Source organism: Hyperoodon ampullatus (genome assembly GCF_949752795.1).
Source record: "Hyperoodon ampullatus genome assembly, chromosome: 2".
Classification (NCBI taxonomy): domain Eukaryota; kingdom Metazoa; phylum Chordata; class Mammalia; order Artiodactyla; family Ziphiidae; genus Hyperoodon; species Hyperoodon ampullatus.
The window spans coordinates 96063046-96090423 of record NC_136915.1 but is presented as its reverse complement, the minus strand read 5'-3'; the positions used below and the strand labels follow the sequence as shown (position 1 = coordinate 96090423).

Here is a 27378-nt window from a genome sequence, read left to right as displayed (position 1 = left end):
CCTGGAACAAGTACAAAAGTATAAATAAAGGAGCCTGGCTAAGAATTTCTGAACTCGGAACAGATTCTAAGAGTTATTTCTAGTCCTTTGGCTTTTGCCCTATCCTCAGAATATTTACAGAACCTTGCCATGAAATATGAGGAAATAAAAGCTCAGACTTTCAAGAGCCATTATTTATTGCTCTGCCCAGCATGAGCAGATCACAGTGTGAACAGCTCGATGCCAAGTCCATGGAAGAAATAGGCCTCTTTCCTGGGTGGCAGTGGAGAAGGTGGGGGAATGTGGTGGCCGTGAGGACAGGGAGTAGTGGCAAGGAAAGGGTAAGCCCCAATTAAGGACTCATGTCCTCAGAGTTGGAGTTGCATCCAGCACAAAGCCCATTTTCCATTTTCCTATCTGGGTTACACAGAGGAGGCTTTGTGAAGAGCAGGTACATCCAATAAGAATTATGAGGAAAGCTGAGTTGCTTGATGAGATGCAGAGAAAGAAAGCAGAAGACAACAACCAGTGGGAGAAATGAAGGAGAGAGTGTTGGGTAAGGTGGTCAGCCGAGTCTAGTTTATTCCTCACTTTGCCAGTCGCATTCATGCCTCTTGTGTTCCGTGGTCAGTGCTCACTCATGCCGGGAGCTGGCCGGCTTGCACTAAGCAACAACATAAGAAGGGCCTGTAAATGAGGGGCTTCTGTTCCCAGATCTGTTTTCTGGGTAAAGAGGTGCAAGTATCTGCATAGCTAGATCATCACCTTAGATACCATCGTTTCCTCTTCCTGAGGAAGCCCAGAGCACTCCTGGAACGTGGTGTGCCAACTACTGCCACGTGGGCTATCATAGGTTTTATGCCAAAAATAAAATACATTTAAAGCATATTATAACAGAACTACTTCACCAGGACATTAAAAACACTTCTCTGCAGAGTCAGGAAAAAAAATACTTCTGAATTAAAATTAAGGTGCACACTCATTTTTAAACACTGACCATGAAAGATCTGAGGTTTTCCCATTTTAGAGGTCATCTGGAAATATCAAAGCTTTCCTCAATCTCCTTGGATGGAAAACTTAAACTGCCCTCCTGTTTGGTGCTTCTTGTAGATTGTGATTCCCAGTTCAGGCTCTTTAACTGAACAGTAGAAGAAGAAAGTAGTGTAGGGCTTTTCTGGCATATAGGTCTTTCTGGTCAAACCAGTGAAACAGGTATCACAACTGTTCTGTTAGGAACCCAAGTTCACCTAACCTGGGTTCTAAGTCTGGGCACAGAATCCAGCAGAATGGTACTTTCATAGATTCTCTCCCCAATCCAGTTCTCTTAAGCAGTCTTTCTTCTGAAACTTTGCATATTTCTAGCAGAGAGGGAAAGGAAAATACCTTTCTGCCCTTTGTAAAGGCCAACTTCAGACCTGGTAAAAATGACTTCATAGAAGGCAGTTATGTATGAAAGTTAGTATGTTAGGGTTGAAATTGACAAAGAAATGCAGGCTTTGCTTTTCTCCAGAAAGGTGACTTTTTGCTCATGCGTCTTCAGTTCCATTAATCAGGAATAGTCCTTTAAAAAACAAAAAGCCCCCAAACCTCCTGTTCCATGCCCCAGGCAGTCGTCCTGCGTCAAGCAATCTGTGACAGCTAGTAAGGTGTTCTGGTACTTTTCCCCTGGAACTCTGGTTGTGAGGCTTCTTGGAACCTCTATAGGAGGTTCATTTAGGCTGACAGAGCTTCCCTTTCTCTCCTGATATTTACATCAGTGTGTTCTCTTCTCAGATCCTTCTTCGGAGGATCATTCTGGTTGAGAAAAGTATAGGCATAGGCGCAAAATGATGAGGTGTTTTTCTTCACTGTCTGGAGAAATTATAACATGCATAGGTGCTCCTGGATATGGGGAAAGGAAGCAAAATATTAGCCACCAGCTTTTTCCACATGCAGTGTGTGCCTTTCCTTTCAGAGGTACCCTTTGCCCTCTGCCATGTTACTTACTTGAAGATCTCAGGGCTCTTCCTACCTGTTAGTCATTTTCAGGAACTGAAATGTAATGGAGATTGTTGTTTCTATTTATAGACAGGTACACTGAGATGAAAGGAAAATTAGCATTAGAATTGAATCCTGTCCTTTTTTAATTTCCATCTTTAAATCAAACTGTATTTCCCCCAAATTAAAACCAAAAGCAATAATAGCCCCTTAATGCAGAAAAATTCATGTGCAAATTGTATGTGTTAAGTGTGCAATTGTTATAGTCAGTGTACTACGTTTGTAAATTATTTGTGTTTAATTCTTAAAACTGGGTGTGTTGAAAGAAAGGTTCCCACCTAGCTTTCTCTTTTGCACATAAACTTAGTGCAAGTCCCTGTTTCAAGGAGCTTTATGTGGTTGGGTTGAAATTGCTTAATAAACAATTGAAAAAGTTAAGCATAACCTAGAAGTCATTTAGTACTATGAGTCACTTTCCTGACAAGCCAATAAGGCAAGAGAACCCGGTTGCAAAACAATTACTAGTCCTGCCTGAGGGACCCTGGAAATATATTACAGATATGTTAGGAAAACAAAGCAGTAGTGTTTTACCAAGCTGCAGAGAACAAGTTAAGGTTGCTAACCAAACAAAATAACTGACAATGCCAATTTTTACATTTGTTTCAGAACAAGCGACGCTCAAACCATCCGAGGTAAGGTTAACGTTTACATTTTTTTTGTATAACTTTTGCATTTCAAATTGTTTGCTAACTTAAGCAGGCTCGAACTCCTAGAATGTTAAATGTGCCTTTTAAAATGGATAGAAACAGAGCTAGAGTGAGCAATCAAGTGAGTGAAATGCACAGGGTAAATCAGAGGAATTTTCAGATACCATCTGAAGATCTTAGGTAGAGGAAAAATGTGAATATTTCATCTCAGAATGTGTGTGAGATGGGACATTTCAGAATCTTAGGTACTCACTTATTCAGGTAAATTTCAAATAAATATTGTAGCAGTGTTGTGGTACTAATATGGGGGTACCTTTCCCTAGTTCCCAGCTACAGAATTCCACAAACCCTGAGGCTTATAAAACTTAATACATAACCAAATCAACAGAAATTCACTTTTATAAAATTTATAAATAAAATAAATGACACACTACATCACTTTCAGTCTCTCAACTGTAAGTTCAAGCAGACTTCCTGCCTCGTTATACCATCTAAAGTTGTTCCAGCAAATGTGTTTTCCTATTTGTTACTTTAATGTTTTAATTAAAATTTAAAAGTAATTAAAAATAAAAACTTAATGCATCTGAAGGCATTCTCTTGGAATGAATCTCTTTGATCCTGCTAGGACAGAAGGAAGGGTGGCCCTCATCCCAGGAAGTCAGTAGACCTGTCCCCTATCATGAAACATTGACACTGCCCAACATTCGCTAGTACTAAAAAGTTCTAAGGTTCTTCATCTAAGGATGTGGTTATGTGTTTCTGCCAGTTTTCCATTTGAGCACAAATGTGATTCATATCATGTCTTATTGATGAAATCAAAATCTGATAACATATCCTTTTGGTTTCACACAGAGTCTGAGGTCTAATGGCTTAGAAGTATGAGATCCCTGTCACCTCTCAGAATAAAGCTCTTTTAAGAAAATATGAAAGAATGAAAAATATAGCAGATTACAGGCAACCAGTACCTTGGCTGTCAACCAAAAATAATACATTTCTTACCTGACCTCCCAAAAAAATCATAGCAAAGAAAATTAAAATGTAAAATGTCTGTGATTAGTTATATGAAACAGAAATATAGTAATCTGAGAATTTCAGAATAAAAGAATGACAAAAAGCACTCTATGTCAAATTATTTTAGCACATGACAATTATATCTCATTAAGAGTAGTATAGTATTAGTATGTTTTTAATAGGCTGGCATTTATATAGTTGGTAAAAATAATGAAAAGCACAGCAAGATGTCAAACAAGAGGTAACTCTGTTTTTACTTTTTTGCATAAGCATATAATTTGTACATACAGGGTATCAAGAATGTGATGTGAGGAAATTCACATGCACCCTTTAAATGTTATCAGTTGACTATATTTTAGACTTTAGAATCTAGCTCAAGGAATGCATAACAGGATAATAATATTTAAAAGATAGGTCATGCGAGTTCTGCTAGGGCTAAAATAAATTAACATAAACTTGTTTTTAGTGTTTAGTCAATAGGTAAGATTTTTCATCAAGACTGTAAGGATTCTTCCAGCAGTGTCAATGAAGATCTTGGAAAGTAGCCTTCTTTCTCTTACTCTCACACTGTTATTAGATAATTGAGACAGATTTCCTGGTAGAGCTTTGAACTTTAACTCAATTTTACTTTACCTTTACCTTTACCCTCTTAGATAAAGGTATACATGTATCCCCCAACCCCTGCCCTGGGCAAGATGATTTCACTTGATTTTATTTAAACAGTGAGAACTGGGCGTATTTACAGACAGAAAGTGTGCTAATAAGAAGTGGCTAATAATTTTCACACTGATACAAAATAATTCTCTCCAGGCATTTTATACTCTTAAAAATTACACATAAGCCTATTCTGAAAGGAATTAATTTTCACATTGATTTTTTTTAAATGCAGCATCAGTATTTTAGTGACTTGCTTCAGTGACTTGCTTAACTTTTGATTACACAAAGTGTAATTTTTATTTAATGTGTGATTCTGCTAATAATCTCTACTTTGGATGGATAATTATAGTAAAATCTTATACTGGCCAACCTATTTGGAAACTTTAGCTTAGCATAAGGGAGAAGTATAGCAAAAGAATGTTAAGAAACATCTTTCACTCCATACCTCCCCACCAAGACTTTGTGGAAGGTGTATTCACTCTCTGAGGCAGATGCTTATATGATGTTTAGGAGTCTTCCCAGAAGTACCAATGAAGGCCTTTTGTAAGCTCTGTGATTTTTCCCCCCTCTCTTGGAGGTCTTCTTTTTCTCCATGTACCAATTCGTAGTCCTCTTCTATTCCCCTTTCAATGGCCATGATTGTGAATTTTTAATTTCACACTTCATTCTCAAGGTAGGTCAGTTCTCTATAGCCACAGGATCACCCTGGGCCTCCCTAACCTGGGATGTTCATCTTGCCTCCCATTCTGGAGTGGACCTTCAGAAGCCACTTCTAGCTCCAGGAAGCAGGGTTATCATCACATATCTATTTAATATATATCTACTTCAAATCTATTCCTTAATGTAGGTTTTTCTGCTTTTAAAATAGGTAGAGGAACCAAAGCCAGTTTCATATAGCAAATGAAACTTTGCTTGTTGTGTTGGTAAAATCAACAGAGGGAATTAGGTTTCTCCTAAAAGAGGCATGAAGAGAGATTCTTGGACGATAAAGGCATTTCTTTTAGAGAAAGACAAGGTAATAGGTAATGAAGCAAGAAATAAAATCAGGTTGGTTGGTTGTCCCCACCCACCCATCCCCTACTTCTCCGTAGATCAAAGAAGCTGAGAATGTGCTGAAGACTGATTGTCCGATCTCATGGGGCTGTAACTGAGAGCTCCCAGGGGTGGCAACTGGATGTGTCCCTGCTAGGGACAGCATCTTGTCCAGCTCTATCCCAGGCTTTTGAGAATATAGGTGGGGGAGAGGAGTATGTTGGATAAGATACGATAAAATGACAGTTGAAATTTGTACTTTAAAATTGTTTAAATATGTTCTGCTAAACATTTCCAAATTTTTTACAATATAAAATACTTTTTAGGTGCTTTTAAAGTATAATAAATCTCAAGATCTCCAATGTACTTGGTCTAAGTAGCTTCTCTCTTTTTTAAAATGCACCAGATCATAGTTTGTTCCACTGCCTACTCTTCCTGTAGAAATGTTTGTTTTCAGGGTCACTGATTTGCAATGACTTTCAGGAGGAAAAACCTAAATTATAAATAGTAGGGTAATACTTTAGTAGCAAAATTTACCATTTACCTGAGTTTAAACATTCAAAATATCATGAAATGAATAATAATGACAATGATATCAATAATAATAATAAGCTAACACTTAATAATCCTCACTATGTGTCAGGAACTGTTCCAAGCATTTAACATAAATTAACTCATTTAACTCTCACCACAAATGCTATGAAATAGGTGCTGTTATTATCCCCATTTTATAGATGAAAAAACAGGCATAGAGACTTTAACTAATTTGCTCCCAAACAGGTGTCAAGTGACAGGGAGGGTCTGAATTTGAATTTATGCAGTCAGATTATAGAATTCATACTCTTAATAATTGCACCATGTTCCCTATTTTAATCCTAACTTCAGGGTCATATAGAGTTGCCCTTGAACTGAAATGCTCTTTTTCACTTTCTAGGTTAATAGTTTTTAAATAGTACTAGTTTAGGGCTAGTAGGAATAAGACCCAAAGTTTGAATTCTTTCTTGCCTTTCAAGCACTTTGATAGTAAGAGGAGTTAGAGTAGTAGAAAAACAGCTTCTGTTGTACATTAAGAAGGTGGAGGAAAAGGCAGGAGGTAAATAGCCAAAAGACATCCATCATTATATATTTTCTTGTTGAAAATATTGTCATTTATGTAGAGAGCTCCAAAAATTTTATAAAATTTTAGACAAAAAAGATTTTTTTTGGAAAGCAGTTTTCTTCCATGTTATTGGATATGAACCTATAACTCATCATGCTTCCCCATTTTGGGCTTGGCTGTTAAGAAGCCCAGTGTGATATTTTCTTCTCCTCACTCACAACGCTCTCTTTATACTAGGTTTTTTTTTTTTCAGTATAGCCATCCACCTTGTTCAGTATAGCTTCAATGCTGATTTAATGATCATATTAGGCCTTCACAAATCCATTTTAAAAGTAGTTGGGTTAAAAACAAAATTTATATTTTTAATAATTCTCCAATTTGCTTTTACCTGAGAACCCTGACGTCTGCTTTGAGGCCCGTTTAACTTATGAATAAAAACAACAGGAAGAACCCTAAGAAAAACCCATGGCTAATGTGTGCTTGGCAAAGCCAAGTCTGCTCTGAATGAAACCAAGTCTCTACACACAGGCACAAACCCCAACACATGTAGAAAGTGAGTTGCTTTTGTGAATATGTGAATTATATGGTAGTTATAGACTGAGCATTTCATATATATATGAAATTTGGAAATTCAAATTTCCAAAATATGAAAACTTTTTGTTATATAACAAAAAGTGAAAATCAAGTTCTTATTAATTAGTCAGATTACCATAGTTATTAGGTAGGAATGAATTTAATGCTTGTGAAATTGAATGTATAAACAGGCATTTTCAAAGATTTAAAACCTCTTTTGTTTTGCATCTTATCTATAATTTTTGTAATGCACAATTTTTCATATGGATTCCTTTTCTATAATAAGAATTTACTTTCATGGTTCACAAGCTGCATGGCTGTTTTGTTTCTTAAAATATTCAGATATCACTGATCCATAATGAAAACACCATTCTCATTTAAGTGTTTGCTAAAATCAGAGCTTGAGATCTTTGTTTGGAGGTTGTATACTTTCTCCAGTCCCTGGTCTGTCAGGCCTCAAAAATAGCTGCGTTAGAGTTTTGGAGGTCAAAACTCTTTGTTGGGAGCATTTTCTAAGCAAAAATGGCTACTTGGGCTTTGTTTTCATAATTCCTATAGTCATTATGACTTAAAAAAATGTGTCATAATCCCCAGAGATGGTGAATGAAAAGATATTTCTTTCCCATAGTGCTATATCAATGATTTATCAAATGCAGTGTTGTTCAAGTGGAAGACTTATTAGAGAAACAAAAATTATAAAAAGAAACCTTGGAACCAAGTGTTTTGATCAAATTTAGTCATACTTTAAAAAAAATTTTTTTTGGAGTGTAGTTGATTTACAATGTTGCGTTAGTTTCTGCTGTACAGCAAAGTGAATCAGTTATACATATACACGTATCCACTCTTTTTTATATTCTTTTCCCATGCAACTCATTACAGAGTATTAAGCAGAGTTCCCTGTGCTATACAGTAGGTCCTTGTTGGTTATCTATTTTAAATGTCGTAGTGTTAAATGGAAAAAGTGCAACATTCATTGGACTTCCAAAGTGTCACAAAATAATACAATTTGATAACACGAAATCTTTGTTGTTCTTTGTTTTACCTTTCGGTACAGAAACGGACCAATGGACTCCGAAGAACGGCCAGACAGGTGGATCCAGGTGTGTGATTAAACATCTATAATCATTTTTTCAGTTAAGTGATTATGAAAGTATATGGGAATTGCTGTAGAAAGTCAGACAGATTGTTGGCCTCTGTTCCTCACAGTTTGGTATATAATGTGTGACCAGGAGGCGACCGTCTACTGTGTAAATCATTTACCTAAGACAGGGTCATGTGATGAGTAACCATCAGAACCACAGTCTTTCCTCAGTCAGCAGTTGAGCTGGTTATTTGCTTACTGAACAGCCTCAGGGTGCCTGGTTAATGCTAACATATCCAACACCCTTTCCCTGCTCCCTCCCAAACCTGGAAAAAAATCAACCAGCACTTAAAAAATCAGCATGTTCTGAGGGGGTGGGGGGAGGTCATAAACCAGACAACTTTGGTACCCTCCCCATTTGGGAAAATACTTTTCTTTATCCTATATCTATATTATTTTATAATACAAGAATGAGTTTAAGGACTTTGCGAACAAGTGTCCTCTCCAGAGACCAATTCTTTGTCTGCAGAGAGCATTCAGTTGTTTCCTGTTTAATATCATGAGGTTGACCCTGTCATTATTTTCATATAATTATTTTTCGTCCATTAAGCAATGCCTTCCATAGTTTAATTACCAAAGATTTGTCGTGTATATGGTCATATTATTGTGAGTAAAAGATATTCATGGCTAAAGGATTCCAAATATATGAACTTAATAATAAATCAAGTAGAACATGAAATATAGAGTAGTCTTGCTGGAAAATAATCTGGATTATGCGTTTTGTTTTCTCATCGTAAACAGTGTTCACCTAGTTGTAAAGTTTAGCTTTCAAAGCATTATAGCTTTTCACTGAAACCACACCCCTGGTAGCCATGCCACTTTATGAGCTGTTTGAAAAGATTTATGGGAGCTTTGTTGCCTCTGGCTAGAAATTGCCTCACTTGTGTCCTGAGATCAGTTTAAATCTTTTAAGTACAGAACAAAATTAAGGCCATTAAAAAAATTAGGGGTTCTGATTTACTTTTTTATTGTGTCTGACTTTCCCAAGATGATACCCTTTGCAGAAAACTCTACAATAATATTTAAAAGTGACTTCTTCTGTTCTATTTAGTAGGAGTGTATGACTGTAAACATAATATTTTTTCTTTATTTTGTATGAGTTAGAGTATTTCTGTTTCTGAAAATTACCTAAACTTTATAAATATTATTTTAAAATATTTTCTCTTTCTTCTATGGGCATTTTCATTTAATCTATTTTCCCCCAAGGAAATGCATTTCTATATATACAGTGTGTCAGTAGGAAAACATTTGACTTTTAACTATGTACATTATAGCCAGAATTTTTAGGAGCCCTTAGATTATTTAAAGGGAGGTAAATGAATTCACAGATTATAAATATGGCAAACTGGACCAATAATAAAATAGTTTATATTCCTTTATCCTAAAGGTGATGGCTTTCTATAGATATAACTCTCTGGTATTTATATTTGTCCAAAGTTTTTAGAACTTCATGAAGAATAAACTTATAAATACAAAAGAAGTAGTGCCATATGTTATGTTTGGGGAAAAAATATATGCATTATATATAATATACATAGCTGTATATATATATATATATATATATATACACTCACACACATAGCTTTCCATTAGGTATAGTAAATACATATGTGTTTTCTCATTTTTCCACACTTTTGAAAAGAAAGCAAATAGTTGATGATCTTGCCTGTTGTAGATCCTAATGTAATAATCATTTCTCCCTGTAGAGTGTCTTTTTTTTAAATTTATTTATTTTATTTTTTATTTTTTATTTTATTTTATTTATTATTTTTTATAACAAATTTAATCAGTTATACATACACATGTGTTCCCATATCCCCTCCCTTTTGCGTCTCCCTCCCACCCTCCCTATCCCACCACTCCAGGCGGTCACAAAGCACCGAGCTGATCTCCCTGTGCTACGCGGCTGCTTCCCACTAGCTATCTACCTTACGTTTGGTAGTGTATATATGTCCATGCCGCTCTTTCACTTTGTCCCAGCTTACCCTTCCCCCTCCCCATTTCCTCAAGTCCATTCTCTAGTAGGTCTGTGTCTTTATTCCTGTCTTACCCCTATGTTCTTCATGACATTTTTTTTTCTTAAATTCCATATATATGTGTCAGCATACAGTATTTGTCTTTCTCTTTCTGACTTACTTCACTCTGTATGACAGACTCTAGGTCCATCCACCTCATTACAAATAGCTCAATTTCGTTTCTTTTTATGGCTGAGTAATATTCCATTGTATATATGTGCCACATCTTCTTTATCCATTCATCCGATGATGGACACTTAGGTTGTTTCCATCTCCGGGCTATTGTAAATAGGGCTGCTATGAACATTTTGGTACATGACTCTTTTTGAATTATGGTTTTCTCAGGGTATATGCCCAGTAGTGGGATTGCTGGGTCATATGGTAGTTCTATTTGTAGTTTTTTAAGGAACCTCCATACCGTTCTCCATAGTGGCTGTACCAATTCACATTCCCACCAGCAGTGCAAGAGCGTTCCCTTTTTTCCACACCCTCTCCAGCATTTATTGTTTGTAGATTTTTTGATGATGGCCATTCTGACTGGTGTGAGATGATATCTCATTGTAGTTTTGATTTGCATTTCTCTAATGAGTAAAGATGTTGAGCATCCTTTCATGTGTTTGTTGGCAATCTGTATATCTTCTGTGGAGAAATGTCTATTTAGGTCTTCTGCCCATTTTTGGATTGGGTTGTTTGTTTTTTTGTTATTGAGCTGCATGAGCTGCTTATAAATTTTGGAGATTACTCCTTTGTCAGTTGCTTCATTTGCAAATATTTTCTCCCATTCTGAGCGTTGTCTTTTGGTCTTGTTTATGGTTTCCTTTGCTGTGCAAAAGCTTTTACGTTTCATTAGGTCCCATGTGTTTATTTTTGTCTTTATTTCCATTTCTCTAGGAGGTGGGTCAAAAAGGATCTTGCTGTGATTTATGTCATAGAGTGTTCTGCCTATGTTTACCTCTAAGAGTTTGATAGTGTCTGGCCTTACATTTAGGTCTTTAATCCATTTTGAACTTATTTTTGTGTATGGTGTTAGGGAGCGATCTAATCTCATACTTTTACATGTCCCTGTCCAGTTTTCCCAGCACCACTTATCGAAGAGACTGTCTTTTCTCCACTGTACATTCCTGCCTCCTTTATCAAAGATAAGGTGACCATATGTGCGTGGGTTTATCTCTGGGCTTTCTATCCTGTTCCATTGATCTATCTTTCTGTTTTTGTGCCAGTACCATACTGTCTTGATTACTGTAGCTTTGTAGTATAGTCTGAAGTCAGGGAGCCTGATTCCTCCAGCTCCATTTTTCGTTCTCAAGATTGCTTTGGCTATTCGGGGTCTTTTGTGTTTCCATACAAATTATGAAATTTTTTGTTCTAGTTCTGTGAAAAATGCCAGTGGTAGTTTGATAGGGATTGCATTGAATCTGTAGATTGCTTTGGGTAGTAGAGTCATTTTCACAATGTTGATTCTTCCAATCCAAGAACATGGCACATCTCTCCGTCTATTTGTATCATCTTTAATTTCTTTCATCAGTGTCTTATAATTTTCTGCATACAGGTCTTTTGTCTCCTTAGGTAGGTTTATTCCTAGACATTTTTTTCTTTTTGTTGCAATGGTAAATGGGAGTGTTTCCTTGATTTCACTTTCAGATTTTTCATCATTAGTATATAGGAATGCCAGAGATTTCTGTGCATTAATTTTGTATCCTGCTACTTTACCAAATTCATTGATTAGCTCTAGTAGTTTTCCGGTAGCATCTTTAGGATTCTCTGTGTATAGTATCATGTCATCTGCAAACAGTGACAGCTTTACTTCTTCTTTTTCAATTTGGATTCCTTTTATTTCCTTTTCTTCTCTGATTGCTGTGGCTAAAACTTCCAAAACTAGGTTGAATAAGAGTGGTGAGAGTGGGCAACCTTGTCTTGTTCCTGATCTTAGTGGAAATGGTTTCAGTTTTTCACCATTGAGGACGATGCTGGCTGTGGGTTTGTCATATATGGCCTTTATTATGTTGAGGAAAGTTCCCTCTATGCCTGCTTTCTGCAGGGTTTTTATCATAAATGGGTGTTGAATTTTGTCGAAAGCTTTCTCTGCATCTATTGAGATTATCATATGGTTTTTCTCCTTCAATTTTTTAATATGGTGTATCATGTTGATTTATTTGCGTATATTGAAGAATCCTTGCATTCCTGGAATAAACCCCACTTGATCATGGTGTATGATCCTTTTAATGTGCTGTTGGATTCTGTTTGCTAGTATTTTGTTGAGGATTTTTGCATCTATGTTCATCAGTGATATTGGCCTGTAGTTTTCTTTCTTTGTGACATCCTTGTCTGGTTTTGGTATCGAGGTGATGGTGGCCTCGTAGAATGACATTGGGAGTGTTCCGCCCTCTGCTATATTTTGGAAGAGTTTGAGAAGGATAGGTGTTAGCTCTTCTCTAAATGCTTGATAGAATTCGCCTGTGAAGCCATCTGGTCCTGGGCGTTTATTTGTTGGAAGATTTTTTATCACAGTTTCAATTTCAGTGCTTGTGATTGGTCTGTTCATATTTTCTATTTCTTCCTGATTCAGTCTTGGCAGGTTGTGCATTTCTACGGATTTGTCCATTTCTTCCAGGTTGTCCATTTTATTGGCATAGAGTTGCTTGTAGTAATCTCTCATGATGTTTTGTATTTTTGCAGTGTCAGTTGTTACTTCTCCTTTTTCATTTCTAATTCTATTGACTTGAGTCTTCTCCCTTTTTTTCTTGATGAGTCTGGCTAATGGTTTATCAATTTTGTTTATCTTCTCAAAGAACCAGCTTTTAGTTTTATTGATCTTTCTATCGTTTCCTTCATTTCTTTTTCATTTATTTCTGATCTGATTTTTATGATTTCTTTCCTTCTGCTAACTTTGGGATGTTTTTGTTCTTCTTTCTCTAATTGCTTTAGGTGCAAGGTTAGGTTGTTTATTCGAGATGTTTCCTGTTTCTTAAGGTAGGATTGTATTGCTATAAACTTCCCTCTTAGAACTGCTTTTGCTGCATCCCATAGGTTTTGGGTCGTGGTGTCTCCATTGTCATTTGTTTCTAGGTATTTTTTAATTTCCTTTTTGATTTCTTCAGTGCTCACTTTGTTATTAAGTAGTGTATTGTTTAGCCTCCATGTGTTTGTATTTTTTACAGCTCTTTTCCTGTTATTGATATCTAGTCTCATAGCATTGTGGTCAGAAAAGATAGTTGATACAATTTCAATTTTCTTAAATTTATCAAAGCTTGATTTGTGACCCAAGATATGATCTATCCTGGAGAATGTTCCATGAGCACTTGAGAAAAATGTGTATTCTGTTGTTTTTGGATGGAATGTCCTATACATATCAATTAAGTCCATCTTGTTTAATGTATCATTTACAGCTTGTGTTTCCTTATTTATTTTCATTTTGGATGATCTGTCCATTGGTGAAAGTGGGGTGTTAAAGTCTCCTACTATGATTGTGTTACTGTCGATTTCCCCTTTTATGGCTGTTAGTATTTGCCTTATGTATTGAGGTGCTCCTATGTTTGGTGCATAAATATTTACAATTGTTATATCTTCTTCTTGGATCGATCCCTTGATCATTATGTAGTGTCCTTCTTTGTCTCTTCTAGTAGTCTTTATTTTAAAGTCCATTTTGTCTGATATGAGAATTGCTACTCCAGCTTTCTTTTGGTTTCCATTTGCATGGAATATCTTTTTCCATCCCCTTACTTTCAGTTTGTATGTGTCTCCAGGTCTGAAGTGGGTCTCTTGTAGACAGCATATATATGGGTCTTGTTTTTGTATCCATTCAGCCAGTCTGTGTCTTTTGGTGGGAGCATTTAGTCCATTTGCATTTAAGGTAATTATTGATATGTATGTTCCTATTCCCATTTTCTTAATTGTTTTGGGTTCGTTATTGTAGGTCTTTTCCTTCTGTTGTGTTTCTTGCCTAGAGTAGTTCCTTTAGCATTTGTTGTAAAGCTGGTTTGGTGGTGCTGAACTCTCTCAGCTTTTGCTTGTCTGTAAACGTTTTAATTTCTCCATCAAATCTGAATGAGATCCTTGCTGGGTAGAGTAATCTTGGTTGCAGGTTTTTCTCCTTCATCACTTTAATTATGTCCTGCCACTCCCTTCTGGCTTGTAGAGTTTCTGCTGAGAGATCAGCTGTTATCCTGATGGGGATTCCCTTGTGTGTTATTTGTTGTTTTTCCCTTGCTGCTTTTAATATGATTTCTTTGTGTTTAATTTTTGACAGTTTGATTAATATGTGTCTTGGCGTATTTCTCCTTGGATTTATTCTGTATGGGACTCTCTGTGCCTCCTGGACTTGATTAACTATTTCCTTTCCCATATTAGGGAAGTTTTCAACTATAATCTCTTCAAATATTTTCTCCATCCCTTTCTTTTTCTCTTCTTCTTCTGGAACCCCTATAATTCGAATGTTGGTGTGTTTAATGTTGTCCTAGAGGTCTCTGAGACTGTCCTCTGTTCTTTTCATTCTTTTTTCTTTGTTTTGCTCTGCATCAGTTATTTCCACTATTTTATCTTCCACCTCACTTATCCGTTCTTCTGCCTCAGTTATTCTGCTATGGATCCCATCTAGAGTATTTTTCATTTCATTTATTGTGTTTGTAATCGATGCTTGATTCATCTTTAGTTCTTCTAGGTCCTTGTTAACTGTTTCTTGCATTTTGTCTATTCTATTTCCAAGATTTTGGATCTGGGAAATAGAATCTTGGATCATCTTTACCATCATTATTCTGAATTCTTTTTCAGGTAGACTGCCTATTACCTCTTCATTTGTTAGGTCTGGTGGGTTTTTATCTTGCTCCTTCCCCTGCTGTTTGTTTTTCTGTCTTCTCATTTTGCTCATCTTACTGTGTTTGGGGTCTCCTTTTTGCAGGCTGCAGGTTCGTAGTTCCCGTTGTTTTTGGTGTCTGTCCCCAGTGGCTGAGGTTGGTTTAGTGGGCTGTGTAGGCTTCCTGGTGGAGGGGACTAGTGCCTGTGTTCTGGTGGATGAGGCTGGATCTTGTCTTTCTGGTGGGCAGGTCCACGTCTGGTGGTGTGTTTTGGGGTGTCTGCAGACTTTTTATGATTTTAGGCAGCCTCTCTGCTAATGGGTGGTGTTGTGTTCCTGTCTTGCTAGTTGTTTGGCATAGGGTGTCCAGCACTGTGGCTTGCTGGTCGTTGAGTGAAGCTGGGTGTTGGTGTTGAGATGGAGATCTCTGGAAGATTTTCGCCGTTTGATATTATGTGGAGCTGGGAGGTCTCTTGTGGACCAGTGTCCTGAAGTTGGCTCTCCCACCTCAGAGGCACAGCACCGACTCCTGGCTCCTCAATTTGGGATGATTTGTTGTCTATTCATGTATTCCACAGATGCAGGGTACATCAAGTTGATTGTGGAGCTTTAATCCGCTGCTTCTCAGGCTGCTGGGAGAGATTTCCCTTTCTCTTCTTTGTTCTCACAGCTCCAGGGTCTCAGCTTTGGATTTGGCCCCGCCTCTGCGTGTAGGTCGCCGGAGGGCGTCTGTTCTTCGCTCAGACAGGACAGGGTTAAAGGAGCAGCCTCTTCGGGGACTCTGGCTCACTCAGGCCGGGCGGGAGGGAGGGGCACGGAGTGCAGGGCGAGCCTGCAGCGGCGGAGGTCGGCGTGACGTTGCACCAGCCCGAGGCGCGCCGTGCGTTCTCCCAGGGAAGCCATCCCTGGATCCCGGGACCCCGGCAGTGACGGGCTGCACAGACTCCCCGGAAGGGGGGCGTGGACAGTGACCTGTGCTCGCACACAGGCCTCTTGGCGGCGGCAGCCGCAGCCCCAGCGTCCCACGCCCGTCACTGGGCTCCGCGCTTTCAGCCGCGGCTCGCGCCCGTCTGTCTAGAGTGTCTTTTGATGTTAGGCTTGAATTATGTGTTTAGAGTTGGTTGTCTTTTTATCTTTGCTTCTTTCTGTTTATTTTTGTTTATTACTTTCTATTGGCAAGTTGCAAAGCTTTTTTGCTCAACGTTAACTCTAGCTTGATGACTGTCTTACTCTGAGTTGATCCTGATGTAACTATTGTTAAGATTTTCACAGTTGTGTGGGAGAAGTTTCACCCCAGGATATTTAAAGAAGGGATCAATAAAACTGAGACCTCCTAAGCATGGACACACTGCTTCCAAGGAGCATTATTTGCTATCAGTGTTTTTACTATGAAAGGTCCTTTAATCTTTTCTCTTTTAGCTATTTTAGCTGTCTTTTCCAAGTGTTAACACACTGACTACTTTCCAGGGCCTCACTTAGAGTGGCTTGTAGAAAAAAAGTGATTAAAGAATTTGGGAGGTCAGATGTAACCACTTCACCAGGTCCAAATTTCAGAGCCATGTCCAAAGTAAATTACATATCTTCTCCATAGACCTTTTGTTCTGGAAAGGAACTTAATGCATAGTTCTTTGGGTAGTAGTATTACTGAACCAAACTTAGGTCCACTCATCCTCGGGCAGTGAAGCCAATCTACTGACACCAGGTTGTGGTGAACGAAAGTACAACATTTATTGCAGGGCACCAACGGAGAAGAATGGGCAGCTCATGCTCAAAAGACTTTCAGGGAGGGAACTACAAGGTGTGTGATCAGCTCCTGCACAATTCTTGGATTGGTTGGCATCAGGGTGAAATTTCAAGCATCATCAGCTTTCTGGTTTCAACCAGTCTAGGGTGTACATTTTTGTGATCAGCAGTTTTCATCTGGAGGGGGTCTGCTCCCTGTAAAAACAATTTAGGAATGTGTGTCAGGACTTTTCTGTATCTTACAGGGAACTGTGAGTTCCGTGATTCTGCCATGTGGTGGATTTCTAGTCTAAATTGTTACCAGTTCCCCAGCCCACAGCTATTCTTTTTTTCTCCGTCATCTTCACATTTCCCAATCATTAACTCTTGAGCCAGCCTTTTGAGACTCAAGGGAGGCCTGGGAAATTAAAGCAAAAGCCTTTTACTTCAAAGGACATGGACACAGGGACTTTCATACGGTTTCAGTTGGTGCTTAATAAATATTTGTTAAATGAATGGCTATATACTTATTCTGCATGCACTGACTCTCTTGCTTTTTAAATTCCTCCTGCTGATAAAGTGGACAAGTATACTCAAGGAATATGGAATAGTCCAATGGTGGGAAGCATGGCTCTGAGCCACATTGCCTAGGCTGAGGACCCAACTTAGCTGTTTACTTGCTGTTGACCTTTGGCAATTTGCTTCCTCTCTGTAGTTTCCTCATTTGTAAAAGGAGATTAATAATAGTAGCTACCTTACAAAGTTGTTTCGAGCATTACATGAGTTAATACATGAAAAGTACTTATAACAGTGCCAAGTATGTAGTAAATGCTAAGAGGTGGCAATTATTATAATAATTACTTTGTGGTAGAGCATATTAAATATTGGACGTTTTGTCATGTGTAGGAGAATCAAAAGTATTTGCCAATTATTTCTTTGCAAAGAAACTCAGAATTTTATGTTGAATTCTAGGTGAAACTAGAAGTTACATTATCACAGTCATTTTCAGATTTGCTGTTGTTCCCTACTTACCTGATGGCTTCCATGATATTTTGCTTATCTTTAAGAAGAGACACAATCAACAGTGGTGGTTGAGAGTTTTTTGGTGAAGTTAGTAGTGTTTGTGATTACAATAAAGAAACAAAGAAAGAAAAACTCCCAAGGTTAAAAGCAAATATTGTGGAGTTCAGTTCAAACCACGAAAGATGTGAGGTTTACGCTGTGTCTTATTTGCATATTTAAAACTTCTACTTTTTATTAATAATTGTAGTTAATCTTTATAGATAATATTTACAAATGGCTTTGCAGTTTAGTTGACTTTTTCTTGTCTTCTATTATGTGCTAAGAAATTTATCAATTTATGATCTTGACTGCTTTTATAAATATAGTAATAGTAATGTGTTAGATGCAAATTCTGGTAGCTCTTTTGGATGTTTTAAATATAGCAGGGTATTTTCATCAGTTTGTACTTTTCTTCCTGAGACAGATGTTGGTTTCAGGAAAATAACACTTGTAAGAGACAAATCAATTATTTCAGGAACACGGAGGTGCTAGGCCTTTTTCAAGAACAGGAGATCATAAATCTCAAGAAAATCTGAGCACTGGTGTAATATATTTCACCTAAAGTGGAACCCAAGGTCAAAGTTACCAATTAAATTTTAATACTGAGCTTTAAAAGTTTTCTTCTGTCTGAGTAGAGAAGATACAAGATTTATTTTAGTTTGCATGTGGCAAATCTATATACCAGCATATGTGTTCTTTTAATCAACCCTGTGTTTTTAGACTATTGCAAAATTATCTCATATTTGTGGAACTCATAGCATCTCGTATTTAAGTCCACAGTCACTAGCTTTTAAAAAATCCAGGCCGTTGTTCTGTGTTGCACTACCTAAAGATTAGATGGAGTAGGTGGGAAATGTTTAGGTACCTCATTTTCCTTCTGATCTTACGTTACTCATGTGATTTGTGATAACCTTGAATAGTAAGTGAGCAGAGTTCTTTCTGAGAGCTCTTGCGTCGCATGTGTTCAATTTTGAACTCTTGATTATGAAGAGAAAAATGTGGCTTAGAAACAGTGTTTTTTCTTGTTCACTGAGGAGATGTCTTACTGTTTCTTAGAAGAGACATCTTCAAAGATGGTCACTTTCTCTTTCAGGTGGATAGGATTGGTAGATAATGCCATTCCTATCTGTTCCTTATGAAGAAAGGAATTCAAGACATCTTTTTTTCATTACCAACTTCGTATCTTATACAACAATAAGCACCAGCAATGTCATTAATTATAAAACATGGCCCCCCTCCACAGTTTATATTCTGCCTAAGGAAGGAGTAGATACAGGCACAAAGTCTTGATTGCATAAATGCATGTAGATGAGTGTGCATATAAAATATTTTAATATTCTATTTTATACTCTGATTCATTATGGTATGGTATAGTGTCATAAAAATAATTAGGGAATAGTCTGGTAAACATATAAAAAGATCTAATTGTGTAATAAGTGCAAAAAAGCAAAAGGAATTGGAAAAGAAGAAGCAAATGTAGGCTAAGATTGCTTTTAAGCTGAGTTGTCTATATACATTTTCATTTATATAAATAAAATTTTTGTTATGCTGGTTTTTTGCATTGAATTACAACTTAATACAGTTTTCCTTAATGTTTTAATTTCAAAATATTGGTAAACCCATTCCAAATCTAAACAGAATTGTTGATTTCTTTTAGATTTGCTTTTAAACATAATGCCAATTTGCTCAATAGAGAACTTTTATCTTTTTAATTGTCATATAGAAAACATTGATGAGAAAAATAGCAACCCAGGATTTTTAAAATTATTTATCTAAAACTACATTTTTCTTTTTTCCTTTTTTTTTTTTTTGAGGGAGACAAATGTATATTCGTGAAGTTTTAGTAAGTGAGCTTTTGTCTATAGTAAATAAGTAATAAAGTATCTGTAGATTACGATATTTCCGTATTAATCAGTCAAACCTACTTCTGTCTTTTCTGTCACCTCTAAAACGAATTTCTCATCAAACATAAATCCTAATCTAAATATTAGGAGCATAATTGTAAAACTGTAAAAATACATTTCACATTGAAAGAATGAACTTGAAAAAACTGGGACAATAGAACTTAGTGATTAAGATTCATTGCAGAGAAATGAGAAATCCAAGCTGTGCACAAGTGCTGGAGAGCCTGCTCCGGCTTTTAAAATAGCTGATTTTCCCAAGCTTCTATTAAACTATGGACAAAAAGACTGGTTTTGCACTAAGGCATTTGATCCCCTTGTAGTTATTTTCAGGACTGCCTTCCTAATTCCCTTTACCATGATGATATTTTTCTGAAACGTACATCACAGTCCCTTCCTCACATCTTTTTTTCGCTTGGGGAGGATTTATTTTTCCCTTTGAAGGCTCATTCTGAGCTCACAAAGGGTCACTATTGCTGTCATCTAGCAGGTTTGCCCATGCCTTGCCAAGCCCAGTCTTTTACACAGCTCTGTTACCTCCGGCGTAGGAAAAAGAGGGGAAGGTGAATATTTGAAGATGTACATGGGGTGGGGTGGAGGGGGGCATTTAGGTGGGAAGCATGGCATCAATAATGTGATTATTGAAATTAAAAAACATTTGGAGTACTATATACTGAACCCACTTCTGGATCATTTATACACTTTTAACTTATAATTTCTATTACTATAGTAATTATGTCTTAGAAAAAAAGTATGCATTTATTACATATTTAGAAAAATATTCTGAAAAGGAACCTGGTGAGCTGCTTTTAACATTTTTATCATCGAAAAATCATTCCTCACTTGGAAGGTCAGGTATGACCTGGACTTCCTTTGTTATATCTGTGGCCCTGCTAGTCAAATACTATCCCATTTCAGAAGCAAAAGAACATGCCATATAATGCTAAGTAGGCAAAGAAACTTCACAAATTTCTTATGAGCCAACAACTTATGCGAATCAGGTAATCTTGTTCCCGAACTTTAGTCTGAAGTGAGGTAAATGAGAGGAGCCAGTTGAAGCAAAAGTATTGGCTTCAAATAACAATATTTGATACAAGTAATATCACCCTGATACCGGGAAAGAGGACAGACACTGATAAAGTAATCCTTAGTATCATAACTGTTTATAATCTTATAGTCGTTCTATACACAAATAGTGAGAATGGTTATCAAATTAATTAGAACATTGGAATAGTTTGTGGAATTTCTATCAAAATGACTCATACTGGCAATTATTTACCTTTTTGTGTATTCAACTCAAGTTGATTTTTAAATTTTTAATTTGAATGAAAAGAAAAGCTTGTTCGGTTTTTTTTAATTGTTCTTTACAGATAACTTTTGAGACTCACTTTCTTCTGCAGAGATATTAGAAATATATGGAAGCTTCCCTGTCTTTGAGGACCTTGGAATTTTGTTGGAGAGATAAGACATACAAACATAAACATGTCCAACAGTAATAGCATGTGGTGTATGAGGAACCACCAAAGTGTGTGTGGTCACTTATGAATGGTGTTGTTGACTAGGTAGGCAGGATGAAGGAGATTCATTGTGGACTAAAGAAGGGCACAGGACAGGGAGACGAGGTATCTAACAAGTACATCAATAAAAGTGCATTTATATACAACTACAGATATTTGAATAAAGTTATCAGTCTCTTGCTAGGTTTGATATTCTGACCTCAATTCTGTATCATCCAGTGTGCTCTTGTTTGTCAAGTGGCATAAAACCATTTCAAAACTACAGACTTAAGATGGTTTGACTTAAGATTTTTTGACTTTAATAATGGTGTGAAAGCGTTATGCATTCGGTAGAAACCGTACTTCCAATGTTGAATTTTGATCTTTCCCAGCTAACGATATGTGGCATGATGCTCTCAGAGATGCTGGGCAGAAGCAGCGAGCTGCAGCTCCCAGTCAGCCACACAATCACTGGGTAAACAACCAAGATACTTACCACCATTCTGTTTTTCACTTTCAGTATAGTGTTTAATAAATTACATGAGATATTCAACCCTTTATTGTAAAAAAGCTTTGTGTTCAATGATTTTGCCCAGCTGTAGGCTAATGTAAGTATTCTGAGTATGTTTAAGGTAGGCTAGGCTAAGCTCTGATGTTTGGTAGGTTAGGTGTATGAAATGCATTTTCAACTTACAATATTTTTGACTTAAAATGGGTTTATTGGGATGTGACCCCATCATATGAAGAAGATCTATAATTTAAGGGAAAAAAATTAAGAAGAGTGGAGGATTTACTGACTTAGGTAACTAAAGTGGAGCATGTTTGGCTTCAGGCAGAGTTAGATCCAGGGTCTCAAATGATATCAGGTTCCATTTCTCCTTGTGTCTCAGTTTTCCTTTCTTTTCTGTTGATTTTCTGTCAACAGGCACCTCGGGCAGGTTATCTCACTTGGAAGCGCAGTTGGCCACTAGCAACTCTCAGTTCCCCACAGCTAGCAATCTCAGAGAAAACTGGACACCTTTGCCCCAGTAAATCTAACAAAAATCCCAAGAGGTCTTTAACTGGCCTGGCCCAGATCTCTGCTCATCTCTGACGACATCATTGCAGGCAGGGTACTATGATGAGCCACCTGGCTTCTGTGTCCACCTCTGGCATGCAGAGAGGGCCTGACCCAGCCTGTTCACAGGAAATTTGTTTTCTGTAAGAAAGAACAGCTTTGCTTACAAAAGAATGGGGGAAGGAAAGAAGAGCAGCTTGGTTTGAGCAGATTATAATGTACATCTGTTATAGTGTATGCGTTTTAGACATTGTCCTTCTTGGGCGTACTGTGGCTGGGTTTTCCACCTCTTCTACCTTGGCCTTTTTCCATTTGTAGGCTCTTCTATTTGATTGTTTTCTAGTATCAGACAAGGTAAATCCTGAGGAATGTACCTAAAATGGGAACTGGAGAGTCTTGACAAAAAGTTCATCCCTACTCACAGCTTTAGTTTGCAGGAATACCAAAAAGAAAGTGTTCTTGAATCACAGTATCTTCTTATAACCCTGTCTTTATACCTATAAGCCTGTCTTTATACCTAAAATACCAATGTGATATTCTCCTTTAGATAGAGGTACTCTGTTTCCATAAGGAGATAATTCTTTGTTCCACTATTACCTACGTACACGTTAGTGTAGATTGGTCCATCAAATTAGAGAACTGGGGAAAGAAGACCTAAGACGGCATGTTTTGTGGAGGCAGGTGGGAAGAAATGTTCCCTCCCTACTGGAAGGGTCAGGATGAGAGTGCCGGAGAGCCAGAGACTGCAGCCCTTGAGGCATTAAGTTTAGACTATAACCTGCCTCTGTGGCAATAAAGGAATCATGGGAAGGAAGGAGAAGGAAGAATCTTTTCTAGTTCTGTCTGTACAGTCGCCCCTTGGTATCCACGGGGGATTGGTTCGAGAACCCCCCACAGATAGCACAATCTGCGGGTGCTCCAGTCTCTTACACAAAATTGCATAGTACAGTCGGCTCTCCCTACCTGTGGGTTCTACATCTGCAGATAGGGAGGGCCAACTGTATTAGGCACTTTCACTTACATGGACACTTGTTGATCATCAGAGGCAGCCCTGTACAGCCGTTTAGACTGAGCACTGTGCAGTGGCATAGATCTGAGCACTGTGCAGTGGCATAGATCTGGGTTTGTATCCTGCCCCTCCACTTAACTAGTTGTACAGTCTTGGACCTGTAAACCTGTTTTATCATCTCTAAAATGGGGGGTAACAGTAGCAAACACCTCCTGCTGTCATTGTGAAGATTAAATGAGATAATAGGTAAAGCATTTATCAACAAAGTTTGGCACATAGTAAGTGCTCTGTAAGTGATGGTGGTGGTGGTGATTACTAATACTTAAACACTCCTATATTAATTTTCTATTGCTGTGTAACAAATTACCATACATTTAGCAGCTTAAAACAGCATGTTTTTTATTTCACAGTTTCTGTGGGTCAGAAGTCTGGGTGAGGTTTAGCTGGGTCCTCTGCTTCAGGGTTTCTCATAAGACCTCACTCAAGATGTTAGCTAGGGCTATGTCTCATCTGAAGGCTCAGGTCATTCCCAGCTTGGCAGGATTTGGGTCCTTTTGGTCTCTTAAACTGAGGTGTTCAATCCCTAGCTTGCTGTTGGCCAGAGGCTGTCCTCACATGGGCCTCCCCAACATGGCTGCTTGCTTCATCAAAGTGTACAAGCCAAGAAGGTGAAGGAGTCTCCTAGAAGGATGGAAAATTAAGTCTTATATGACAAAATCATGAAAATGACATCCCATCACCTTTCTCTTAGCGGGGGCAAGTCACAGGTCTTGCCCACATTCAGGGGAGGGGATTAAACAAGCATGTGAATACCAGGAGGCAGGGATTATTGGGGTTCATTTTAGAGTCTGTCTGCTACAAACTCTAAGAGGGAGATATTGTTAGTTTTCAGTGGAGGGAACCAAAGCTCTGAGAGGTGAGTAATTTACCCAAGGTCACACAGCACCTGGCAAGTACCAGGACTTAATTGCAGTGTTTGGCTCCAGAGACCTCATTCCTCTAGAGATCTTCTGTGTACCCTACTTATGCCAACCTTTGGACAGAGGAAAGCTTATTTCCTAAAGTTTAGCTATGTAGAACAGTGCAAATTAGCAATGTGATCTGGTATGTTGTGCAGAGTTCATTAGTGGCTGCTGTTACAAAGCAGATTTATGGGTGATTTTATTTTATGCATTGTTAATTTTGAAAATGTTAATCTGAAATTGCTACAGTATTTCAATTAATTTGGACAATTAAAACTTAGCACCAGAAGAATTCCTTGCAAAAGATAAGGCAGCTAATTAGAGGTTCTGAAACAAACAACTGTAGACACTGGCACTGAAACATGCTGGGTGGATAACACCCAGCAGAACTCACTCTGCTTAGCAGTTTTGAAATGGAAAGAATGATTTCTGGCAGTCTGAATATTAAACTTGAATGCAATTGATTTTTTTAAGAAAGCCATTTTAAGGACTTAACTAACTTAATGTATAATTTTTTAATAACATGCAGTTCTGGAAAACTGTGTTCACATTATTTTGGAATGTTGTCTTTTGTATACCTGTAGTGACCAATACCATAGATATTTGTTGTCAACATATTTTTCATGTCACGATATTTCATATTTTTTATATATACATATTGTTTTGATGTTTTTAAAATTTAAAGGTGAGGTAGCACTTGCTTTTTTGTTGTTGTTTAATGACATTTGAACTTCTTAGATAAATTGGAGTTTTAACCCTTGTACACTGTTGGTGGGAATGTAAATTGGTGCAGCCACTATGGCAAACAGTATGGAGGGACATTAAAAACTTAAAAATAGAGCTACCATATGATCCAGCAATCCCACTTCTGGGCATTATCTGGAAAAAACAAAAAAAACTAATTTGAAAAGATACATGCACCCCAGTGTTCGCAGCAGCACTATTTACGATAGCCAGGATATGGAAGCAACCCAAGCGCCCATCTGCAGATGAATGGATAAAGAAGTAGTGGTATATATACACAATTGAATATTACTCAGCCATAAAAAAGAATGAAATTGTGCCATTTGCAGCAACATGGATGGACCTAGAGAATATTATGCTTAGTGAAATAAGTCAGACAAAGACAATACTGTATGATATCACTGATATGTGGAGTCTAAAAAATATATATAAATGAATGTATATGCAAAACAGAATAGACTCACAGAAATAGAAAACAAACTAGTGGTTACCAAAGGGGAGAGGGAAGGGGAGACGGGCAAATTAGGGGTATGGGATTTAGAAATACAAACTACTATATGTAAACTAGATAAGCAACAAGGATATACTATATAACATAAGGAGTTATAGCCATTATCTTATAATAACTTTTATTGGAGTATAATCTGTAAAAATACTGAATCACCGTGCTGTATACCTGAAATGAATATGATATTGTAAATGAACTATTCTTCAATTGAAAAATAGAGTTTTACACCTTGAAAAGTTTATTCTTAAAAAATTCAGAAAACGTTAAGGAGGTATAGAAAAGTTTCCTGGACAAATTGCCTGTAAACCCTCACTCAGATAATCATCCTTTACAGTTTTGTTTTGTTATACACTTTTTTCTAATATTGGTTTTCTTTGTGTGTAGCCATGTGTTTATAAAATGTCTCTATTTTCTTTTTTTTTCTATTTTCAATTTAATATCCTGCTTTTATCACTTGACTTTGTTTCATGAGAATATTTGTGTATTCATTTGTTCATTCAACCATTTGACAAGTATGCAGGCTTGGTGTGAAGTTTACAAAGATGAACAAGATGTATTCAATATTTTCTCTCACACAACACACAGTGTCATGGAGCAAAGGTAATAGTGTAAGATTTGAGATCAGGGAAATGCAGGGCCTATGCTTAAAAGGGGCAAATACTTTAGGTATGTGAACATCAGGAAATGGTATCGAAACTAAAGCCCGTATTATGAGTAGGGGGTCGACAGAACATGAATGGAGACAAGAGGGTTGCTCCAGAAAAGGTCGTATTTATCAAAAACTTTTTTCTAGCTTATTATTTGTTTCTATATAAAGTTTTAAATTCACATGTGGTCATAGTTATTGGTATTTTATTTATGGGGTTTTTTTTTGTTACTTTTATGCTTAGAAAATTCTCTAATTCTGAATTTTGTTAAATATTTACTTCTAGTCTTATTATTTAACTTATGTAACATTTCACCCATGCCATTTAGCTTATTTTTATTTAACTAATAGATGAAAATTCTGTGAGCAGTTTCAAGATGTACATCAAAATATTTTTAAGGATCTATAGTACAACATCTTACAAAATTTAACTTTACCTTTTTTATATGTTGCTAAACAACGATATTGTATTGTTTACTTTTTATTTGGTGCTTTATTTTACATATATTTTGCTTAGATCATAAGTTATCTTGTGCAAAATATGTCATGATATATGCTCTGTACACATAGTAAGGGAATAATATTTTAAACAAATACAGGTACTTAATATTGAGATAATCATGCTTTTTTGTTGGTAAACTATTACAGACTAAGATTACCTCTCCTAAGCTTTCTTTGGAAGTAGGAGGAAAAAATATTTTGTGGCTATTCATTTGAGTTCAGAGTGTCTCCCACCTCCCGTTGATCTCTTTTCCCCTTGTAAATATACATCCTCCGTAATCTTACAATCTTTTCTCAACTAAATTTACACAGCAACTCCTGGGGCTAAGCCTAAACCTATTATTTTAAAAGATCTTTAGTTTTAATAATTTTTCATCAAAGTAAGAAAATTTCACTTCTACTTCATTTGAAAAATGCCATAGATATATCCTCATTTCCAAAACAGTGTAGAAATTCTATGTTTAAGAGCTCTTATTTAGGAAGTTTTACATGTTGCCATGAAAACCTTAGGTGTTTAATAAATAGCCTTTCTTGGGGGACCCAGTTGTAAGCAGTTAGAATAATGACTTTGATTTCCTACCTGGTGTGTTGCTACTAATGATATGTTCAGGAAGCATGCCTCTGGATGTCCATATACCAGCAGTTTTGCTCGTAGCTCCTTACTGTTTCAAATGGCCCAAAGGAATCATGTTATACCTTTAATTCAGGACAGAACTTTCCTTCTTGGGACTAAGAATTCTTCCTTCACTTGGTATAGAGTACATCGTAAGGATTAGATAGATGAAAAATG

At 37.0% G+C, this 27378-nt stretch overlaps 1 protein-coding gene across 2 annotated transcripts in view; it reads left to right on the top strand.

Annotated features, from left to right (window-relative positions):
* VAV3 (vav guanine nucleotide exchange factor 3) overlaps nucleotides 1-27378 on the top strand; it is a gene marked incomplete at its 5' end in the record, with an annotated part of 403292 nt that overhangs the window by 268636 nt on the left and 107278 nt on the right. For both annotated transcript variants that reach the window (XM_079697986.1, XM_079697985.1), the window contains 2 exons: nucleotides 2623-2648; nucleotides 8090-8135. In XM_079697986.1, coding sequence (XP_079554112.1) covers nucleotides 2623-2648; nucleotides 8090-8135 — 72 coding nt within the window. The remainder of the gene's footprint in view (nucleotides 1-2622; nucleotides 2649-8089; nucleotides 8136-27378) is intronic.